Source organism: Eubalaena glacialis, chromosome 8, assembly GCF_028564815.1.
Source record: "Eubalaena glacialis isolate mEubGla1 chromosome 8, mEubGla1.1.hap2.+ XY, whole genome shotgun sequence".
Lineage (NCBI taxonomy): Eukaryota > Metazoa > Chordata > Mammalia > Artiodactyla > Balaenidae > Eubalaena > Eubalaena glacialis.
The window spans coordinates 21,147,900-21,171,809 of NC_083723.1; the positions used below are offsets into that span (position 1 = coordinate 21,147,900).

Below are 23,910 nucleotides of genomic sequence, written 5' to 3' on the forward strand. Positions count from 1 at the left end.
TTTCCTGCACACCTTGGCTCAAATGTCACCTTCTCAGCAAAACCTTCTCTGATTGCTCTATTTAAACGTAGTACCCCTTCCCACTCGCTGATCGCCCTCTACTCCGTTTCTGGTTTTATTTCTCTCCAGGGCACGTATCACCATCTGTTATTTCTGTTATAAGATATTTTGCTTCTTTTGTTTATTGTCCTTCTCCCCCAACTAGGATGTAAACTTCCTAAGGGCAGGAATTTTTCTCTATTTTGTTCACTGCTGTATTTCCAGCACCTATAGAGTTTCTAGCACATAGCAGATTCTTGATAAATATTTGTTGAATTGCATGAATTCAGGTAACTACTCTATAAAAATATTAATAATCTCATAAATTTAGTTATATTTTTTGGTATCTATTTTTCCCTTAAGTATTACTGATGACTTCCAAGAGCTGCACTTTTTTTTTTTAACATCTTTACTGGAGTATAATTGCTTTACAATGGTGTGTTAGTTTCTGCTGTATCACAAAGTGAATCAGCTATACATATGCATCTATCCCCAGATCTCCTCCCTCTTGCGTCTCCCTCCCACCCTCCCTATCCCACCCCTCTAGGTGGTCACAAAGCACTGAGCTGATCTCCCTGTGCTATGCGGCTGCTTCCCACTAGCTATCTATTTTACATTTGGTAGTATATATAAGTCCATGCCACTCTCTCACTTCGCCCCAGCTTACCCTTCCCCCCTCCCCCTGTCCTCAAGTCCATTCTCTATGTCTGTGTCTTTATTCCTGTCCTGCCCTTAGGTGCTTCAGAACCTTTTTTTTTTTTTTTTTTAGATTGCATATATATGTGTTAGCATACGGTATTTGTTTTTCTCTTTCTGACTTACTTCACTCTGTATGACAGACTCTAGGTCCATCCACCTCACTACAAATAACTCAATTTTGTTTCTTTTTATGGCTGAGTAATATTCCATTGTATATATGTGCTACATCTTCTTTATCCATTCATCTGTCGATGGACACTTAGGTTACTTCCATGTCCTGGCTATTGTAAATAGTGCTGCAATGAACACTGTGGTACATGTCTCTTTTTGAATTATGGTTTTCTCAGGGTATATGCCCAGGAGTGAGACTGCTGGGTCATATGGTAGTTCTATTTTTAGTTTTTTAAGGAACCTCCATACTGTTCTCCATAGTGGCTGTATCAATTTACATTCCCACCAACAGTGTAAGAGGGTTCCCTTTTCTCCACACCCTCTCCAGCATTTACTGTTTGTAGATTTTTTGATGATGGCCATTCTGACTGGTGTGAGGTGATACCTCATTGTAGTTTTGATTTGCATTTCTCTAATGATTAGTGATGTTGAGCATCCTTTCATGTGTTTGTTGGCAATCTGTATGTCTTCTTTGGAGAAATGTCTATTTAGGTCTTCTGCCCATTTTTGGATTGGGTTTTTTTTTTTTTGATATGGAGCTGCATGAGCTGCTGCTGCTTGTATATTTTGGAGATTAATCCTTTGTCAGTTGCTTCGTTTGCAAATATTTTCTCCCATTCTGAGGGTTGTCTTTTTGTCTTGTTTATGGTTTCCTTTGCTGTCAAGAGCTGTACATTTTTAAGAATTGTTTTCATCTTTAAAATTCTGAAATTGGTTTTGGTTTGCACTTATTACTTAGGACATAGCCCATTCTTGGCAGAGACAGAAATATTCAAAATGGATTTATAATTAATAACATTTCTGTTGTTATTGTCATGGGGGTCTTTGGTTATAACTGGCAGATATGTTTCCTATTCATTGTAGCAGTGTGAATGCCAGGATCACCCCCTTACCTGGAGTTTTCCTGCTTGTACAGGTCTTCTCCATCTAGAATGCCTTTCCCCTTCTTTGCTCCAAGCATTCCTCCCATTCACTGTTTTGTGTCCCTTCCCCTCACTGCTTCTCTTCTGTCTCAGATTTGGAGTTTTACTTACTGTTAGTCTAGACCCAGAGAGCTGATTGTGTAACACAAGTCTTGTTTCCCCTGCCAGATCACAAGCTGTGCAGGTGTCTCTGGTTCCAGAACTAATCAGGCACTTGACCTTTCTGACTCTCCACATCTCAATCTGCAACTCATTGTAAACTGTATGTAAATCTAACCTAAAATATAAATATTTTGTTAATTACTATGCATGATGAATTATTCATTATATTCATGCTTAATTATTTCTGGGGAGGAAGTGTGCTGATGTCTGCAACTTACTTTAAAATGCATAAAAAATTAAGATGGATTGAGGGACAGAGAGATGGATGTACAGGTGGATATGTGATAAAGCAAATATAGTAAAACATAAATTGTAGAATATGGGTGGGTGATGGGTACATTCACTGTACAATTCTTCAATTCTCTCAACTTTTTTGTATGTTTGAATGTTAAAAGGAAAACCCCCCAAATTAACAAAAATGTCATGCCACAAAAAAGACTGGTTTTCTTCAAGTGCTTCAAAGTTGAAAGCTCTACGTATATACAGTTTCTTCCCAAAATAGTAGTTTTCTCTTTCCCCCTTCCTTCTTTAATCCTCAAACAATAATAAACATGTGTATACTTTTTAAAGCCAAAATAAATCATTTTTTCTGCGGAAAGGAAGCCATATACTTGGAACAAGTTATTTGCCAGTGAATGTAGGATGGAAAAATTTTAAACATTTTTAATATGGTGTTTAATAATGTGTATCTTGTTTGATTTAGGCCTCTGTAGAAACTTGCAAGAGCTGAATGTCTCTGACTGTCCAACACTCACAGTGCGTATAAGAAGCTTATTTTACTGTTGTTTATATAGATTCAGACTTGCTCCACTGGAGCAGTAATACACAGAGATTCTGCCAAAATACATGCCTGTGTGCTCATTTAGGATTAATTATGGAGAAAAGCAAACTATGTTAAACACTGGCAAGAAATTTTATCCAACTTATATAATGCTCTTATTATTCCTGTAGATATGTCTAAGGTTGGAGTCTCTGGAAAGTGGAAACTATTCAACAATTACACAAAAATGAACTATATTTACGTTTAAGGCCATGTGTGTATGAGACAGAAAAAACTGGGCCCCAGCAGAGACAGTAGGCTCAAGTTATAAGTCTTCATGGCTATCAACTGTGGCGCCAAAGAGGATGGAAATGAACATGTAACTCTAGCCAACTCCTTCCTGGTCCCTGTCTCCAGGATTTCCTCTACTTCCAATCTGTCTTACACCCTGTGGACACAGAATATTCCTTCTTAAAGGCAGATCTGACCACTTCACTACCATGTGCCATCATTTATACACACACTTATCATCTACACTATTGGATAGAGTCAAAGCTCCTTAACATTACTGTACCTTGGAGACCCTCGGTGGTCTTGTCTCTGCCTCCCTTTCCAGCCTCATCGTCTTATAAATCCTGCATGTACATTAAGTTTCAGCAGCCACAAGCTGCTATGCTTTCTTTCCTGCATGCCCCAAGCTCCTCTTGCTGTTTTGCCTTTGCTCCGGCTGTGCTCTTTGCTTGGAGATAGGAGGGAAAAGAATGAACAGCCTGATTGCTTCCCCCTCCTCATTAAGCACCAGCTCCAGGATGAAGTCCATGCCCCTTGGCACAGGTGAAAAGACTTCGTGAATTGGCTCCTCCTTGCTACCTACCCAGCCTCATCATTAACAGTTCTTTCTTTCAGATTTCTACTCGATTTCATTCTTTCTGTGGATATTTTTAGCACCTACTATGTTAAAGATATATTTATTTATCTTTATATATAAAGATATATAGGGAACTTATATGTTATAAAATAGAGGTTTAAAAGGGAATTTAAGATGAATTAAGTTTCAGTTCTTGCCCTCAGGGAGCTTTAGTTCTCACTTGAATAAAAGATCATATTCTTTAATTTTGCTTTCTAATAGGAAAGTCAAAACAATTCCATCTGTGTTGAATTTGTGAACATCAAAGTCTTTTCCAGTTTTAGAGTTTAATAATGTACAGGGCTGATAACTTTATCCAGCTACATTTTACTATTGTCTTTCCCTTTGAGACAAAGACTGAGAGACAGGCTTACATTTAAGGAGTTGAGTAACATTCATTCAAAAATCTTTGATTTCTAAGAAGCTTGCCTTATGAATATATTACATCCGGAAAGATTTGAGTGCATCATGGACAAATTCATAGACCATCCTGCAATGTAGACACCGAAACAATTTTTGCATTTATGTGCTCAAGTACTTGGGGATTGAAATTTGAGCTCTTTTAAATATTGAGAACAAAATTCCTTCGAACTTCCTCCTCATCTCAAAGGGAAAATCAGATTATTCTATGTTACATAACGCCTACTTCATCTTCCTCTTGCTGGCTCCCATATATTTTCATCTGTGTGGCTACCTCTCTAGGGTGTAAACCAGCTTTCTATCTTCCTCCTTGTCCCATTTCATTTGCATTTTTGCCGGAGTCTTCCACCAGGTGCACAATCACTTTGACGGTTGATTGGCACCATGAACATTTTTGAAGATAGATTCTTTGTATTGAACTATAATGCCACACATGATGTTTGTTCTCTCCATTCCTGCTGGGAAAAAGTGTACTGTATCCTTTTTAATCTGTACATGTATATCCAAATCCTACATTTTGGTGGTGGAGTGTCTAGAAAAATTGGTGGTATCTTGAATGCAGTGGCAAGAGTACAGTGTTTATTGAAAGCCCTGCACTTGTTCTCATGCGTCATTGGCACATAGAACCTTCCGACAACAGAACTACAGTTTTACAACTTAAAAAAAAAACCCTTCTGTTCTCTTTAAGGTGTGGTTTGCTTCCCCTGTAAATCAACCAATTCTTATCCCATGTGCAAGATGCTCTGACCTACAGGATTTTGTTATTTTAATATTCATGATTCCAGGAAGTAGCTAGGAACAGAATGTTAGGCATTGATGGTCCTGCTGAAAGTAAACCTTTGCCATCCTTAGTGGCGTTCGGGGCAGCCATATTGACCATGCAGAATTCTTCCCCAAACCTGATCTCCTAGCCTAGTGCCAGTTTACCTCTTCCTGCAAAGGCCTATTCTTCCAGGACAATGTATCACAAATATTTAAAACTAGCAGACCTCTTCAGTGTTCCTGGGGAGACTCATAAATCATTAAATAAAGACAAACCTGCTGCTACTCATTCTAGAACATTTTATAAATAGTTACCAATACAAGAAGCAGCACCATTGCAATCAAAGCTTGAAACACATCTGTCTCGCAAATGTCAATTTAGGGCTCATGCTTGAAATCACTCTGTGTTTTTGTCTTTCTCATGTTGCAGTCATACTGTTCTCTTGTACTGGATTTCAGCTCTCTGGGAGAGGGTTGCCTGAATCTTTGATATTCTCCCCTACCGTACCCCCTACATTGAAGTTCATGTCCAACACTTACGCAGCCTATATTTTGCTTCAGGACATCTCAAACTTACCGTAAATTTGGTGCAAGTCTGTTTAGCTGTTTTAATATCTTCAGTAACAGAACCACAGAAACTTAGTCACACACACACACCTCTATATAAATATACATGTGTAAATATGGACTCACTTTTTAATGAAGTCCAGTTGAAAGAGTTTCATCCTGTCTTTCAGAATGATTTTAGTAAATTTAAAAATGGATCCATTTTTAATCATTTTCATGTATCTAACGAGTCAAGAGTGTTTGACACTGACACGAGCTCAAAGGGTTGAACTGGCAAGGGTTCAGATTTTAATGAAGTGTCACTGTGATGGAATGGGACCTTATTTCCAAAGAAAGGGAACGGGAGGGAGTAATGAACCTTCAAGCAAAGCCATCACCTTCTACTTAATTTGATTTATAAATAATAACAAAGACTATGAAGAGACCAAGACTTGCTTATACTTTTTTGGAGCAGGGAGTGAGATAATAGAGAGATAATGGGGAAATAGCAAAGCCTGTTAGACTTTGGTAAGGTTCTTCCCTTTGTTTTTATGCAGGATGAATCAATGAGATACATCTCTGAGAGCTGTCCTGGAGTCCTGTATCTCAATCTATCTAACACAACTATCACCAACAGGACGATGCGACTCCTGCCGAGGTAATGCTTGTGTTATTTGTATTACACTGAAAACAGTTAGGCTCCTCTGGGCTCTGACTTGAGCTAGTATTCCCCAAAGGCAGTGATCCTTTTACTAACACCCCACCACCTTGGTACCCCTATTCTGATAACAGGACTGCTTTCCAGTCCCCAAGCTAGTGCCTATCCTCTCCCTCCTTAGCCTTGCCTTGGCCAGTATTTGGGGGTCACTCTTGTAGCAGTTTGCCCAGTAGCTTGAGTTAGGCTCTGCCTATCTCTTTCTGGTCCTCGTTCCTGGGCTTTGGAGCCTGGCCCATCAATCCCAGTCCAGTGTTTGGACTTCTCTACAACAGAACCCCAATATCCTGCCTCCTTAGACCCTGAGCACTGCAGAGCCAGGTTCCCTGTTGCCATGCTCTGGTTACCTGTTGGGACCCCCATCACCTCCAGGAAACCTGATGCTTGCGGTTTTTTTTGATCTATGGACGGTTGACAAGCCAGCACTTCTTTGGAGAATAAGGGAAAGAAGAATATAAGACATCACTAAGAGTTGACAGAATATTCAATTTTATCAAAAATTTACGCCATTCAATTATTCTTTACTTTCACCAAGGAAAGACTAATCAGGAAGAGTATATGCTCATATTGCGAGAGATTCAAAACAGCTTTCAAACTACTGTGAAAGAATGAACCATTTTTGAGAATGTAACTTTTTTGAGATCCTTCAAAAAATAACAGTGAGGCATTTAGAGAAGCTTAAACAGAGAAAATTATAGGTGGTAATTTTCCTTATCTTTTCTAACTATTTTCTGGAAATATGCAAGACTAAAAAAAGGTGGTAACATATTTGCTTTATCTCATTAACTGACTTTCCATATTCTAGTCAGTCAAATCTATCAAACATTTCCTTTGAAATTTCTCATGAGTCTTTTAAAAAATAGAGTGTTTTCCTCCTTCCAGGCATTTGATATACATTTATTTTTTTTCTTGTATGATTTGTTTTTATTTAAATTTATAATCAACCTAGAATTAATTTTGGTAGATAAATGAAGCAGTGATCTAACAGGTTCATCAAACTATGACTTGTGCAGCCCAAAGCCTGTTTTTGTGCAGTCCATGAGCTAAGAATGTTTTTTTCACATCAAGAATTGTTAAACTCTTGGGGATAGCGGGGCAGGGCAGGGGAGGAGGAGAGATAAATTACGAGTTTGGGATTAACATATACACACTACTATATATAAAACAGATGAACAACAAGGACCTACTGTATAGCACAGGGAACCCTATTCAATATCTTGTGATAACCCATAATGGAAAAGAATCTGAAAAAGAATATATATATGTATACTTGTATGTATAACTGAATCACTTTGCTGTACACCGAAACTAACACATTATAAATTAACTATACTTCAGTAATTAAAAAAAAAGAGTTGTTAAATAACTAACCAATTATTCCAGCATCATTTATTCAATAAAACTTTTCTCAAGTGATGTGTGATACCTCTTTATATATCTAAAGTTTTTATATAGGTAGTACATACTAAAAACTCATCACCTTCTAATGTTTTTGTACATGTTACTATTATCTATGTTCTAGAGGTTATGTCCACTGTATCTGTATGGTTAAAGTATTACGGCACTGTGCATCTCTTCCCAACTCCATGTTCAGTGACCTCTCATTGGTAGCTTAGAACCAGCCAAAATGGGAGTGTTCTGTACCATGAAAAATGCCATACGATACAAATTAGGGTTTGATTTATTTTTTTGTTGATTGTTTAGACTGGAGAAGACAAGATAGCAGATTAAACGTGTGTCATGTCTGCAACCTACAGAATGGGAGAAAATATTTGCAAACGATGTGACCGACAAGGGCTTAGTTTCCAAAATCTACAAACAGCTCATACAAGTCAACAACAAAAAAACAAACAACCCAATCCTAAAACGGGCAGAAGACCTAAATAGACATTTCTCCAAAGAAGAAATACAGACGGCCAATAGGCACATGAAAAGATGCTCAACATCGCTAATTATTACAGAAATGCAAATCAAAACTACAGTGAGGTACCACCTCACACCAGTCAGAATGGCCATCATTAAAAAGTCTACCAATAACAAATGCTGGAGAGGGTGTGGGAAAAAGGGAACCTTCCTACACTGCTGGTGAGAGTGTAAGTTGGTGCAGCCACTGTGGAAAACATTATGGAGGTTCCTCAGAAAACTAAAAACAGAATTACCATATGATCCAACAATCCCATTCCTGGGCATATATTCAGAGAAAACTATAATTCAAAAAGATACATGCACCCCTATGTTCATAGCAGCACTATTCACAATAGCCAAGACATGGAAACAACCTAAACGTCCATTGACAGATGAATTGTTAAAGAAGATACATAATACAATGGAATACTACTTAGCCATAAAAGAGAATGAAATAAAGCCATTTGCAGCAACATGGATGCAACTAGAGATTATCATACTAAGTGAAGTAAGTCAGAAAGAGAAAGACAAACACCATATGATATCACTTATATGTGGAATCTAAAATATGACACAAATGAACCTATCTATGAAACAGAAACAGAATCACGGACATAGAGAACAGACTTGCGGTTGCCAAGGGGGCAGGGGGTTGGGGGAGGGATGGAGTGGGAGGTTGGGGTTAGCAGATGTAAGCTTTTATGTATAGAATGGATAAGCAACAAGGTCCTACTGTATAGCACAGAGAACTATATTCAATATCCTATGATAAACCATAATAGAAAAGAATATTAACAAAGAATGTATATATATGTATAACTGAATCACTTTGCTGTACAGCAGAAATTAACACAACATTGTAAATCAACTATACTTCAATAAAAAATATTGAAAAAAATTATGTCATGTCTGTAGCTGCAACATTATGAATAGCACAAAAAAGTTGAGGAAATATCTTTTCCGTACTTGAAAACTGTCACATCATTGATGGATGAGTGAAATCTGGACATAAATCTTTGTGGTTTTACTTTTGTCTTACCCATTAATATAAATAAAAATATTCGTATTGGAATTATACCCCTTCCTCAAGCTTTTGAACTTTATTTTTATTTTTTGGTTAAAAAAAAGAAATACATCAGAGTGCCCAATTTTATTTTTCCTTTGCGTGCACATAGGAGAAGACAAAAGTACTAGCTATGAGTTTGGCAAAAGTCAATGAATGAAAGCATTGTGTGAGAATCAACTGACTATATGAAATTAGCAATAAACAGTATTGTGTATGTTATTATTTGTACGTTGTGTGCTGTACATCTTTTATATATGTAAAATAGTTAATGTAAAATAGTAAGATGTGGGCTTCCCTGGTCACGCAGTGGTTAAGAATCCGCCTGCCAATGCAGGAGACACGGGTTCAAGCCCTGGTCTGGGAAGATCCCACATGCTGCAGAGCAACTAAGCCCGTGAGCCACAACTACTGAAGCCTGCGCACCTAGAGTCCGTGCTCTGCAACAAGAGAAGCCACTGCAATAAGCCTGCGCACCGCAACGAAGACCCAACGCAGCCAAAAATAAATAAAATAAAATAAATAAATTTATTAAAAAAAATAGTAAGATGTACAAATTTACAGTAAACATATATACATTTATATGCATACATGTTTTTGAAGAACCAGCTGTTAGATATTTACCAGTATGTCAATAATTAAAGGTAAAATAAGTTGGGAACGAATCCATATTTTTACAATATTTAGTCTCCCTATCAGAAACATAGTATACTTCTAAAATTTTTCTTTCAAATGTTCTTAAATGTCTCAAAATTTTGTTTTATTCATATGGATAGTCTGTGGTGTCTTTTTCATTGCCATTGTGAATAGTATCATTTCTGATTATGATTTCTCATTATATTTTCTAAATGGTTACTTTTGGACTTGGGCATGATGTACATGTATCTTTTTAAACTTTTCATTTGTATGATTTAATTGATTTCTTTCCTTTTAAAATAAAAAATAGAGCTATGAAATTACTTCTGAAGAAGAACTTTGGCAAAGCTTATAAGATTTGATAAATATTGTTCTCGTTTTCTAAACAAACTGTTGTATATTTGATTACCTCTTTGACCTAATAATTATTTAGAAGAGGATTTTTGGTTTCAAATTGTTGAAGTTTCTTAATTAAGCTTATGTTTTTAATTCTAGTTTTTTACACTGTGGTCAAGAAATGTGGACTGAATTATTTCTACTTTTTGAAATTGATTGAGATTTCTTGGTGGACTAGTTTATATAATCAATTTCAGTAAATTATCCATGAATATTTAAAACAAGAGAGTTTCTTTCAGAGAACATTTCTAGGTGTATATGCACATATATGTATAAATTCTCGATATGTCAAAGATAAGTGATATATTAGTTGCCTATTATGATAAAGCTTCTATTAATTTATTGTTATTTTACACATAAAGATTAATAAGTAGTATGTTTCATTATAGATTGTAGCATTTGTTCACATAAAATTATATTTTTTATCCTGGTTGATATTTCTTTGCCTTAAATTCTTTTTAATCTGTTATTTATACAGTCACCTTTGGTTTCTTTTGTGGTTTTGTGTAATAACTTTATGTATACCCATATTTTTAACCTTTGTGTTGCTGTATTTTAGGTTTATCTTTTACATGCAGCACATAGCTAATTTCTATTTTTAAAAATGTCAATCTCTTTGCCTTTTTAAGAGGGAAGTTTAAAAGACTAATATTTCTTGTCAAAACTGAGTGTATGGTCTTATTTTTATCATCTTGCTTTATGTTTTAGATTTTTTTATTTTTTATGTTACTGCACTGTACTCATCTTTTCTGCCTTTTGCTATAAAAAGTGTTATTTCTATAATCTGAATGCATTTCAAAGATATATGCATATTCTCTTGTGTATTCTAACTAGTGGATATTTGTATGTTTTTTAAAAACATGCTTTAACATGCGTTTCTCTAATTATCAAAGTCACGATGAAACAGTAACTTTGGCTCCCCCTGTGTTAGGCAAGAGATCTGATACACTTTAATTCTCCCTTGAACTTGACATTCTTCTACTTCCACTCACCTATATGTAAATACCTATTAATTGTGATTTTTGTTAATCATTTAACTTTCCTTTTAATGTTGATTTTTGGTGTTTGAACTCAACATTGTAATCATATTTATAATGATTATGTAGTCCTAACTCTAGTTTTATCATTCATTGATGGTTCATTTGTTCCACAATTTCCTTATTCTTTAATTTTGATTTTGATTCACCCTACGATGACTGGAAATATAGTTTTAAAAACTCTTTATCTGGAAAGATGTACAAGTATTAGATTTTCAATCATTACTTTCTGAAGATGACTTTCTGTTGTCTTGGAGGATGAACAACAAATTCTCTTGGTGTATGGTTCTTGAATCATGTCCCTTACTCTATCCTTAAAACCCTACAAATGTTGCTCCATAATCTTTACTATTTCAAGTTAAAGAGAAGTCTAAAGCCAGCCTGATTTTTCTCTTCCTTTGTTGGTAACGTATTTTTTTCTGCCAAGATGCTGGCATGAACTTCCTTTTCTCTGAGAAATTAAAAACATCTTCCAAACTTAACTGTGTTCTTTCAATTAACTTTTCCTGGAATATAGTAAACCTTTTGAACATTAAAACTTAGATTTTTCTCAGCCAAGGAAGGTGTTTTTCTCTTCCTTCCTTCTTTTTTTTATAAATTTATTTACTTATTTACTTTTGGCTGCGTTGGGTCTTCATTGCTGCGCGTAGGCTTCCTCTAGTTGTGGCGAGCGGGGGCTACTCGTCGTCGCGGTGCGTGGGCTTCTCATTGTGGTGGCTTCTCTTGTTGCAGAGCACAGGCTCTAGTGCGTGGGCTTCAGTAGTTGTGGCACACGGGCTCAGTAGTTGTGGCTCGCGGGCTTAGTTGCTCCACGGCATGTGGGATCTTCCTGGACCAGAGCTCGAACCCGTGTCCCCTGAATTGGCAGGCGGATTCTTAACCACTGCGCCACCAGGAAAGCCCTCTTTTTTTTTTTCCTATTAATTAAACTAAAGTCTTTATATAAATTTCATCAAGTTTTCCACTCATGTCCTTTTATTTTTGCTCTAGAATCCAATGTAGGGTTCCATATTGCATTCAGTTGTCATTTCTCCTTAGTCTCCTCAAATCTGTGCCAGTCCTCAGTAGTTCCTTGTATTTCATGACCTCGACACTTGAAGAATACGGTTTAGTCATTTATTTTATATAATGTCCCTCAATTTGGGTTTATCTGATGGATATTTTTCTTTTTAAATGCTTCTATTCCATTTGTTCAGGTTTTATCTTAAGAATCCCCTTTTATTTTTAGATCGCTTTTTATTCTTGTCCTTCAAAGCTGTCATCTTCTCTCTCATCATTTTTATTTCTGTATACATTTTCTCAGCATACTGCATTCTCTATATCAGTAGTTCTGAAAGTGTGTTCCAAGGACAGCAGTGTCCCGATAAATGTTTAACAACTGGCTGGGGTAGGGAGTAAAGGTGTGTTTTGATTTGTAGGATTTATTGATTTCTGTGATATAAATAATTCCATCATGGCCAATTTTAAGCTACCAACATGATGCCACTGAATGTGGAACTGGGAAGAGATGCTAACAATTGGTTCTCATGGGCTGGTACAAGCCAGCTCCAGAAGCACCACTGTGGAGGGCCCCTGACCGTTTCAGGAATTCTGTAGGATTCTTTGTCCTGCAATATAGAACATCACTCAGTACTTTTCTTTAGACATTTCATATTAAGATATATATGTGATGAATATATGTGCATGTATGAATGTGTGTGTTTATATATAGAGAGAGAATATATGTGCATGTGTGTATGTATGTATGTGTGTATGTATCTATAGATAGAAAGAGAGTGGGGGGGTGAAGAGGGAAGAGAGAGAGAAATATATATTAAAAAAATCCATAAATCCATATGTGAAAATCTGAACTCTCAAAGTAGATGATTTGGGAGTAGCGTATATCACAGTACAAATTATTTTTTTAACTTAAAACATCTCTTCCAACCATAGTTTGAGATAAACTTTTCTCCTAGGAAATTTAAAATAACACTACAGCTCTGCATAATTTTTTAAGGACGTTTATTTTACAAATGAAGCTATACCTTTAGTGGGCAACAGATAGAAAAATAGGACCCAAAATGAGAATTCTGTTTTGATTTTAACTTCTAGTTCTTGCTATTGAGACAACACTTAGAATAAAACTACTTGATACTGATGTTTTTTGCCATATGAAAAAAATGTACGCTGACTTTCTTATCTATAATAAAAATACGTTTCATAACGATTCTCTATTTTTGCTCTGCTTTCTATTGTTTCAAACATGCTTGGGTATGCAAAAGCATTTTTTAAGCTGTAAATAACCAGAGATGTGTTATTTGTTGCTGTTCTCATTCTCTCTCTGGTGTCTTTAGTATTTCTTTCCAAAGAAAAATGTGATTTGTTTGCCTTTCTTAGCAACAGTGATTTGCCAGTTTTTTATTTCAATATTTTTCCTCACTTCTTTGGGGACTTGCTCAGTTTTCTAAAGTTGAAAATGAGGGCTGCCCACAGCTCATGCCCATTCCAAAACATTTTTTGCTTTTAAATATTTCCTGAATTAAACCCTCTCCATTTATTCCCATTGCCACAATCTAGGTGGCACTCTCAGCACCTCATTTGGTGCAGCATCCTGATGGTTCACTCTTGGTCTCTCTTGCCTTCAATATGCTCTGCCTTATGCTGCGAGACGTATCATCCTGAACTTAGTCTTATCACGTCTTTGACATCCTTAAGGTCTAGACTCTTCCCTTACTGTCCTTTAACATTATCTGATCAAACTTACCTGCCTAGGTTTTCCAAGGGAAGCCCTTAACTCTGGTCATCTGACTGCTACATGCTTCTCTTTCTCTACAGCTGGAATGCCTTTCTCTTCTCTCTGCTAATCCACAGACTTTACACCTCAAGTCACACCATCTACCAGAACTCCACAGTGATTTCTCCTTTTCCTGAGTTCTAATAGCAACATTCATTCACTTATTCACCATGTATTGATCAACTGCTATTTGCAAGGCATTCTGGGCACACAGTGGTGAGTAAAGCTATTATGATCTTTGCTCCTTAATGGAGCCTTGTATGTTATAGTAGCATGGTGTCTAATTATTTTTCACATAGATGAATCAACCCTTCAGTTGGCTTGGAAACTTCTTATTGACAGGCACTCTAGTGTTATATAGCCTCACCAGTGCTCACTGGAGTAGGGTAGACAGAGTAACCTGTTGCCTTGACCGGACATCCTTAGGGTCTACCCTGTAAATAGGAGGTCAAGTCACTGCATTTGGATTTTCTGCAGGAACTCTATTAAACAAAACTGCCTCTATGAGACTAAGCCCAATACTCAACTCAAAAGAATCCACATGCAAATCCTCTCTTTTCCAGACTGGGCCTTGTCTTGGTGATTTTTCAGAGAAATTTTAATTTAAATACATAATTCTACATTCCTTCTAGTAACAACTACCTCAGGTATTGAAGATCTAACACAGAGGGCCTCACTTCTTTAATGAAAAAAAGACCAAAGAAAGGAGAAAAAATGATCTCTGTAGTTTCTATAAGAACTGTGATTTCTTAAAGATTATAGTAACAGTAGAAAAATAAATAAATCACAAAGAGAAACCCCCACAAACATAAGAAACAGTTATCAAATAATTATGAAAAAAGATAAACCAGTCTGAAAACACTGTCTCAAAGTGGAATTAGATTGTCAAGTCGTCTCTTGAGTGGAAAAATGATGAACCAGATCTTACTCACGTAAGGGACACATTTTTTGCCAAAATTCAGGATAAAAAGTAGCAATATTGCATAAAATTTGCCAAGTGTGATTTCACTGTCAACTGATATTTTTCTCATCCCCAGAAGCTCTAAGTCTGCAGCACTGTAAATCCCTAGAAAGGCCAACAGGGCCACTCACGATTTGTACTTTGCTTTCAAACCGACGGTTCCCATGAGGTTCCACTTTGAAGAGAGACATCTAAAGACTTTTAATCTGGGAGTCATTTAGTTTAATTAACAGCCTCTTTTGCCAAACTCAAGGTTCTTAACCTGGGGTCAGTGGATCCTCCAAGGAGACCATGAATGGAAATCAGGGGTTCCATGAATCTTGATAGGAGAAAAAAAATCTCTATTTTCACTAAGCTCTAACTGAAATATAGTTTAAAAAAAAATCAGAGAAGTATTAGCAGCCCCTGGGACTCTTTCACCCATATAAATCACAGTTATTTTATCATCACAAATATTTTCTTATAGTTGTTACAAATATTTCAAAATATAATTGGTACTCACCACTGCTTCAAAATCATGGTAATTATTAGACCTGCCACTAGATCTTGTTCTTTAATATGTTAATAAAGAAGCATATATATTATTATTCCACTCATTTGGCTTTTAAAAAATATTTTGATAATATCTTTCAATATAATTGGCTGACTTTGTAATTGTAGTTTATTGTATACACTAAAAACATTATGTTGATAATACAACACTATAAAGCAACTATACTCCAATAAAAAAAAAACAAAACATTATGCTGACAAAGGGGCCATAGATCCATAGGTATCTATTAAGAACTCCTCGCTCAATTCTCATTTTTGGTATTTGTTAACTGACCACATGCACTTAAAGAAATTGAACAATAGGCTTGGGCCAGATTTGAATATATTTGAATATGCATGATTTCATAAGTAACAGTTTCATTATTATATCTAAAGAAAGACTGACTGATATACAGAGCTTAGAAATAGGTTAGGAAGAACAGTCTTCAAATGAGTGGGCAACACATGGGAGGAACAGAAACTACACCAGAGGCTATCAATCTCGCTAGAGTTGACAGATTACATATGGTATTACCACCATGACCAAAATGAGGGTATAGATGGAATATGAGGCCCCCCAAACTCTTAGTATCAGTTGTATGCACCACTCTGGCCAGGTGAGTACTTATTCCATTCAATGGAAGGAAGATAGTACAAACTTCATAAGAATAATTCATATGTAATTATTATTTGAGGTAGTAGTAGCAACAATAACAATATATATATATTTAAAGGTTCTACCATATCCCTGCTAATATTTATCATCAAAGATCACCCTCATTATAATACTATTACATCTATGTGCTTATGTAATTGTCACATGTCTAAGAGGAAAGAGCAGATAGGATTACATCCATGTTACAGACAAGTAAACTCAGGTTCAGGAAAGCTGGAGGCCCCACAGTTGGTGAGGGTTAAAAAAAAAAAAAAAGATAATGTTAAAATCTCCACTTAACAGATGCGGAAACAATCTCTGAGAGGTTAGGAGAAGTTTCAGTAAGTGTCAGGACTGGGATTCAAATCCAATTTCGTCAGATTCCAAACCCTTGTGTATTTTCCATTGTGTCATGCTGCCTGCCTCACTATTCCTTTCTCCAAATTAGAGAGCTAAAGGGTTGTTAGGAATGACAACCCCCAAGAAAATTGTACTTACTCAGCTGAATCACAAGGGTATGCTTCAGGGAGAGGAAGATCGAGCGTTTCCAAAACTTTGGCAATGCTCTTAGTTAACTCAAGGGCCCCAGGAGAAGGGACGTGTCTTTGGGATGTTAGTGCTCCTTTCTCCTTCAGAACCCTGCCCACCCAGCCACTGGGGAATCCAGAAGGCTTCCCTCTCCGTTCTCCTGAATCTCATGCACACAGCCATTACCAGAGGGAAATGTGTGTTCTGAGTCAAATAATTTGCTACGGAATGTGAATCATATCATATAGTTGTGTTTTTTCAGATTTGGGAAATAAATCTGATTAATGGTCAAAGCTTGCATATCTAATTTCCCATTTATGTGAAGGTAAACTTTATTAGTCATTTGCGGGCTTTTGAGGGACAGAGAGGAGTTTTCTTCCTACTTTTCATTCTTTTTGCTTTCTAATTTGCTGTTAAACCGTTGCAGATCACAAACCAAAAGCACGTTTTTAATTCCATTGCAAGAGCAGGCAGTAGTGGGAATTCTTGCACTTTTAAAAAATGCCAGGCTTAGGAGGGCTTTGAAAATCATCCAGAGTGTCCTCAAACTGTGAGCCCTTGCACAGTAGTACAGACTCGTCCTGAAGACCCTCTTTTTTTCTGGAAGCTCTCATTTTGGTCATGATGGTAATGCCATATTTAATCTGTTTCAACTCCAGTGAGATTGATAGCCTCTGATTGTAGTTTTTATTCCTCTCACATGTTGCCCACTCATTTGCAGACTGTTCTTAACCCATTTTTAAGCTCTGTATATCAATGTCTTTCTTTATCCATAATAATGAAACTGTTACATAGAAAATCATGCATTGTTACCAAAAAAATCTATTTTTTTCAAGCCATTTGCTTACCATGTCCATTTTAAGAGCTTGTTATGTTCAACTTTGCCTCCTTTCTGCCCCAAATCCTAACTCTCATGTAACAGTTAATCGCCACTTAAATGTTTACAAAGGGTTTGTCCTCCTAGACATTTTGCGTGTTATTTTGGTGCTCCAAAGATAAAACCTAAATGCAACAATAACACAAACTCTGAAACTGCTTTCAAACACTAACTTCCAAACAATAGGAATGCACAAATCTCCCCCACCCCCAAAGCTTTATCCCAATCAGCTTTCTTAAAAATCTAGACAAATCTTTAATTATTTTCATTTGAAATATGATTATGCATTATCTGATATGCTACTGCAATCTCCTTTACTTAACAGGAAGAGTATTAACAATAAAGTTCAACTCTTGAATATCTGCAAGGAGAAAAGATTAATTTACAGTTTTACTTCTCTTTGTCATAGTGGCTTAACAAAGATGTGAGAAAACAACGAAAAGTATAATCACTTTCCTTCCTCTCTTCTCTTGCCCTGTCTTTTCAGGTACTTCCACAATTTACAGAATCTTAGTTTGGCTTATTGCAGAAAGTTTACAGACAAAGGTTTACAGTACCTGAATTTGGGGAATGGATGCCACAAGCTCATCTATCTGGACCTTTCCGGCTGCACCCAGGTTTGTCTTTCAGCCTTCTCTTTCCTGCAGCAGGCGAAGAAGTCCTCCAGAGAATGAGAACGGGCTATATCCAGCCCTCATGTTATACTAACGCTGTGCACAGACCGCAGCACACTTTTTGGAGGTTTTAAATTACATGGCCACAGCTGCTTAAATTTTCCCCAGGATCGCTACTATAGGCTCTTGGCTTCCTTCCACTGGAGTGCCACATCCACTAACAGGCAGAGTTCATTGGATGATGAAGCAGAACACTTCTGTGTAGATACTCTGAGCAGTTATAATACCAGAGTCCAAATCTTGAAAACTTTTTAGAATTGATACCAAGATACAAACAAAGAAAAACCTTTTGCGGGGAGAATTTGCAAAGAACTTCCTGAAAAGTCAGTTTGCTCTCACATGGGCTCTCAGAGAGTAAATAGTATTGGGTAAGATGCTACAAGTGATAAATGCAAGAAAGGAAATACACAAAGATTATGATTTTATTTATTTTTTATTTGTTTTTATTTTTGGCTGTCCTGGGTCTTCGTTGTTGTGCGCGGGCTTTCTCTAGTTGCGGCGAGCGGGGGCTACTCTGTTGCTGTGCAGGGGCTTCTCACTGTGGTGGCTTCTCTTGTTGCAGAGCATGGGCTCTAGGTGCACGGGCTTCAGTAGTTGTGGCGCACGGGCTTCAGTAGTTGTGGCGCACAGGCTTCAGTAGTTGTGGCACGCGGGCTCTAGAGTGCAGGCTCAGTAGTTGTGGCACACGGGCTTAGTTGCTCTGTGGCATGTGGGATCTTCCTGGGCCAGGGATCAAACCTGTGTCCCCTGCACTGGCAGGCAGATTCTTAACCATGCCACCAGGGAAGCCCAAAGATTATGATTTTAAAAACTGCATTATATCCTTGGGCTAAATAACATGATGATTTGAGGTCTATATGGGGAAATATTTAAGTTTGAAGGAACAAGACTAAGGAAAACTGGGCAGAAAAGAGTGTGGAATTGTGGAGGGTAGGGCATGGCACTTTGGAAGCAGTTACTACCTCCTTGATAGTTTCTTCTGCTCTGTTTTGTTTGATTTCAGTCATGATTCTTTTAACTTTTCTTTCACCTCTCTGTGTATTTTATTGATATTTGTGTCATAGAATGTTCATCATTCTATGAGACTAATAACACAAATGAGAACTGTTACTATATGCCAGGCACCATGTTGACTGTTTCATACAGATCAAATTTACTGCTCACATAAATGCTGTGCAGTATGTATCTATCATGCCCATTTAGACATGAAAATACCAAGGCTCCCAGGGCTGCACGGCTGGTGAAAGCACATGGTACTGGTACGCAGGTAGATTCCCTGGAAGGAATACAGGGACAGAACAGATTTCTCCTCCAAGTTCTTGAATGGACAGAAATCTTACATAGCACTACTACTGGCATATCATGGTTTCCAGGTACACCACGCAGTGGAGAGGATGTAAGGGAAAGGAGGGGGGGACGTTAAGCTAGGGCTGAAATGGCTAGAAGTTGCATTTGTTTAACATCCAATCTACTGCGATATAGCTTGCTAAGCATCAACAACTACCATCACTCTGTGGCCAAGATGGCCTTAATGTTCCCTCCAGATGGACAAAACTTCAGACAGGCTTCTTCTTGACTCTGGATCCCCGACCTCCCTTTTCTTAGAGCGTTTACTTTAGAAAACTTGTGGTTGTACATTCTTTCTCTGCTCCCGTTGAGATGTAAAGCCCTTAAAAAGCTTCTTGACAGTTTTACAACCCAGGAATGTCTTCCGCAAAGACCTGGGAGCCAGCCTTTAATATGTAATCATCAAGAGAGAGAGCATCAGTATCTCCCAGTCTCTGTGGGAGGATGGGAGCCTACCTTCCATATGGATGTCAATTAGCAAACACAGACGGCCTAATCACAAAGGAAGAATACCTGCAAATTCAGAAATAACTCAATGTGCTTGACACATCTAACTGATCAATCTCTCCCCTAAAGATACATGCTCCAGTACTTTTTTTAAAATTAATTTTTATTGGAGTTTAGTTGATTTACAACATTGTGTTAGTTTCTGCTGTCCAGCAAAGTGAATCAGTTATATATATACATATATCTGCTCTTTTTTAGATCCTTTTCTCATATAGGCCATTACAGAGTATTGAGTAGAGTTTCCTGTACTATACAGTAGGTCCTTATTAGTTATCTATTTTACATACAGTTGTGTCTAGCTTACCTCAGTGCTTCAGAACCCTCTGCACAGTGTGACTTACCTCCTTGTTCTTCTCAGTTTCCACCAGGTAACTATTGTAGCAAAAACACACAACACATGCACAGACACACAAACACACATACACATGTCCTAAGGTTAAATATTTGCAGACACACTAAAGTCAAAATTAGAGGTTTCAAATTGATGACCCTCTGGCTAGATATATATGCAAAACATATAGACACAGTCTGTCTTTCAATTTTGAGCCAACCTTTGGAATTTTGGAGTTTTCAAATAAAAATCTAGACTTCAAGCTTCTCTTAGAAAACCAGAAGAACTAGCAAAATTGGGCCTGCTTTCCCACATGGCAACAACGGGCTGGAGCTGAGTCAGCCTCACCCCCTTGAGATGGAGACCTCTCCTCAGTTTGCCGCCCTCTCCTCCACTCAGTAACGTCCACACATGCACTTACTCTGGGACTGCTACCACTTCACTGCATTGCCTGCCTGCCTCAGTAGGTATTTGAGTTTGGTCTGAATGTATTTCTAAAGAATAGATTTCTTTTCCTAACTGACCCTTAATTTGTAAGTCTCAAACCACAGTGACATTAGTATTTCACATCATTATGCAAAATAATGTTAGGTTTTTTTTGTTCACCCGTCTTCCATTTGCATTTGTTCATTTAATAATTTAATTACTCGAGAGATTTAACCCTAGGTGTCAGGCACTGGAAATTGTACCATTTGAAACTTTGTACGAAACGGGCTTATTATGAACCACAGATATCTTAATAATGGCTGCTGCTGTAACTTCAGAGAATCAGTGAATCTTGGATGTTACTGCTTCTGAGGGAGTTATTAAGTCTTTTGAGAAGGCTCCATCTACCTCCCTAGCTCTGGGTATGAGGATAGTTTCAACCTTCCAGACCTACTTGCATTGATATGACAGTATAAAATGGTTTCAAAGAAGGAAAGTTGACTATTCACAGGTTTTTCAGGTTCTTCCCTTGGAAAGTAAAATGTATTTTTCTTTTATGTTTGGAATTTTGCACTATGAAGTCATGTGTTAGTATATCTGATCAAGGAAAAAGGCCCCAATAAAACAAAAAGTTGAGAATAGAAGCTTACAACTAAATGCTTTACACTGGTGTTTATTGAGTGCCTGCTGCATACTGGGCACCATGATGAGTCAAATAGCATCTCTGTCTTTTGGAAGCTCTGGATTAACATAAATGAATTATGTCAAGGGCTAAATGTTAACGCAGTCACAGCTGCCCAAAAAAGGAAAGATGTATACAGTATTGTGAAAGAATTTGAACCATATTTGTTAGAAAAAATAAATAAGTGGATGATGGAGAACTACAAAGAAAAGTGAAAATCAATTACATATGTTTTAGAAATATTCTGCATTCTTATGGGATTGGATAAACACTGTAGGGTGCACTAAGTAATATGACCGATTTCCTAACGAGTACCAGCACTTGCACGTTCCCCTGCATGTCATCATCTTTGATGGGGTTGAGGTGATTGATGCCTCTGCCCAGTTTCTCCTCCTTGAAAAAGCCTCTGCTCACACTTGGCCTGAACTGGGATAGGGCTGCTCCAGTGAGCTCTCTCACTATCTTCTGCAAATTTCTACCCATATACTTGCCACTTTGAGTTTTCTTTTTTCACTTTTAAAAAATCTGCTTTTTTTCTTATTACATGCTAAATGCAGAAAAATACAAGAAAAAAAGGAGAAAAAGGGACTTCCCTGGTGGCGCAGTGGTTAAGAATCCGCCTGCCATTGCAGGGGACACGGGTTCCAGCCCTTGTCCGGGAAGATCCCACATGCCGCGGAGCAACTAAGCCCGTGCGCCACAACTACTGAGCCCACGTGCCACAACTACTGAAGCCCGCGTGCCTAGAGCCCGTGCTCTGCAACAAGAGAAGCCACCGCAATGAGAAGCCTGCGCACCACAACGAAGAGTGGCCCCTGCTTGCCACAACTAGAGAAAGCCCGTGCGCAACAAAGACCCAACACAGCCAAAAATAAATAGATAAGTTAATTAATTAAAAAAAAAAACAGGAGAAAAAAATTTAAATTACCTGAAAATTCATCACCAGAAATAATAAACACTACTAGAATTTCAGGGTCTTTATTCTATGCCTGTCTAGACTTTTTTTAAACTGAAATGGGTTATATAGTACACATATCTTTCATTTAATGTTTTATAAAGTGAATATCTCTTTATTCCATTAAATATTTTTCCTGTAACTTACTTTTAATAGCTATATAGTATTTCATTGTATCATAATACCAATATGTATTTAACCATTCATTATTGGCCTACAATTCTTTTTTTTTTGGCCTACCATTTTTTTTGCTATCATAAATAACCTGTGAGGAAAATTATTGTAGCCATATCTTTGCATATGTCTATGCAATTTTTTGGTACAAATTTTTAGAAGTGAAATGGTCAGAGGATATAGTTATTTTTAAGGCCATCCATACCCTACAAAGATTGTCAGTTTACACTTACCATAAATGTAAAATAGTTTGTTCTCTTCATAAATATATTATATATAAAAAATTTTGCCAATTTGACATTGAATATGATATTTTATATTTTCAATTTGTATTTCTTTGATTACCAGGCAAAGTTAAACCATACACAGGCACTTAATAAATATCTGCTGAATGACAGCATTCTTATCCCAACAGGCCGCCACTGTTAAAATATTTTTCAAATTAATTTAAAAATCTCTTTCAAACTGGGGAATATTGGAGATAATGTAAGTTAAGTGCCTGACACAGTTGGTGATAAAAAAAGAAAACCTATTAGTATATTTCTCTAAAAAAATTTCTTCAGAGCCTGAGTGCAACATTTTCATTATAGTAGTTTCAGAAGAAAAAAAAATCTACATTCATTTAACAAAATGATTCTGGCTGAATCAGTTGAACAAATTTAATTTGTTTGCTTTTATATTTGCTACTTACTCAAAGTTATAAAATCTAACCTTATGCCATAAAATAATTTTTTATAAACCATGTTTAAATACAATTTGGAAAGACTCTGGAGACAAAATGGTTTTATCACGTAAAGAAGGTACTCTTTCCTGTGCTCCTTTGTCATCTATAATCTGGGAGACATTTGGCGACAGTGAATGGATCCATCTTTTTCTATGCTCTAAGGAATGATGTGTGACCTAACTCATGGTAGACATTTGTCAGATATCTGTTGAATTTTTGGATTAATGTTTAGTTAAATAAGTGAAACTAATGAACCACTGTATGAGATGTTGGTAGTTTTCCTTTGCATCTCATACTCTGCTTCAAGGAAGCACTCCTCTCCCTTCCCTTGTGGTTCTGGGGAGCTGTCAGTCGTGGCACCTTGAAATCAACACACCACAGTAATTGGAAGCATTGGTTCTGGGGCACCTGCATTTTAATCTTGAGTTTGCTATTTACTAGGTATGGGACTGAGGCAGGTTACCTAAGCTTTCTGTATACCTCACTTTCCTTATCTGTGAAATGGGGAAAATACTAGTAACTTCCTAAGTGTGTTGTGTGAATGAAATTATTTGATACATATAAGAGTCTTAGAATGATGGCTTCATATAGTAAATGCTTAACCACCATTAGCTATTATTATTA

At 37.0% G+C, this 23,910-nt stretch overlaps 1 protein-coding gene across 1 annotated transcript in view; it reads left to right on the forward strand.

The window, feature by feature from the left end:
- The window catches only part of FBXL13 (F-box and leucine rich repeat protein 13), a 186,124-nt gene that overhangs the window by 91,185 nt on the left and 71,029 nt on the right, over window positions 1-23,910 (forward strand). Inside the window, exons 10-12 of the mRNA XM_061198232.1 lie at window positions 2,698-2,750; window positions 5,947-6,047; window positions 17,954-18,083. Of these exons, the coding sequence (XP_061054215.1) occupies window positions 2,698-2,750; window positions 5,947-6,047; window positions 17,954-18,083 (284 nt within the window). The remainder of the gene's footprint in view (window positions 1-2,697; window positions 2,751-5,946; window positions 6,048-17,953; window positions 18,084-23,910) is intronic.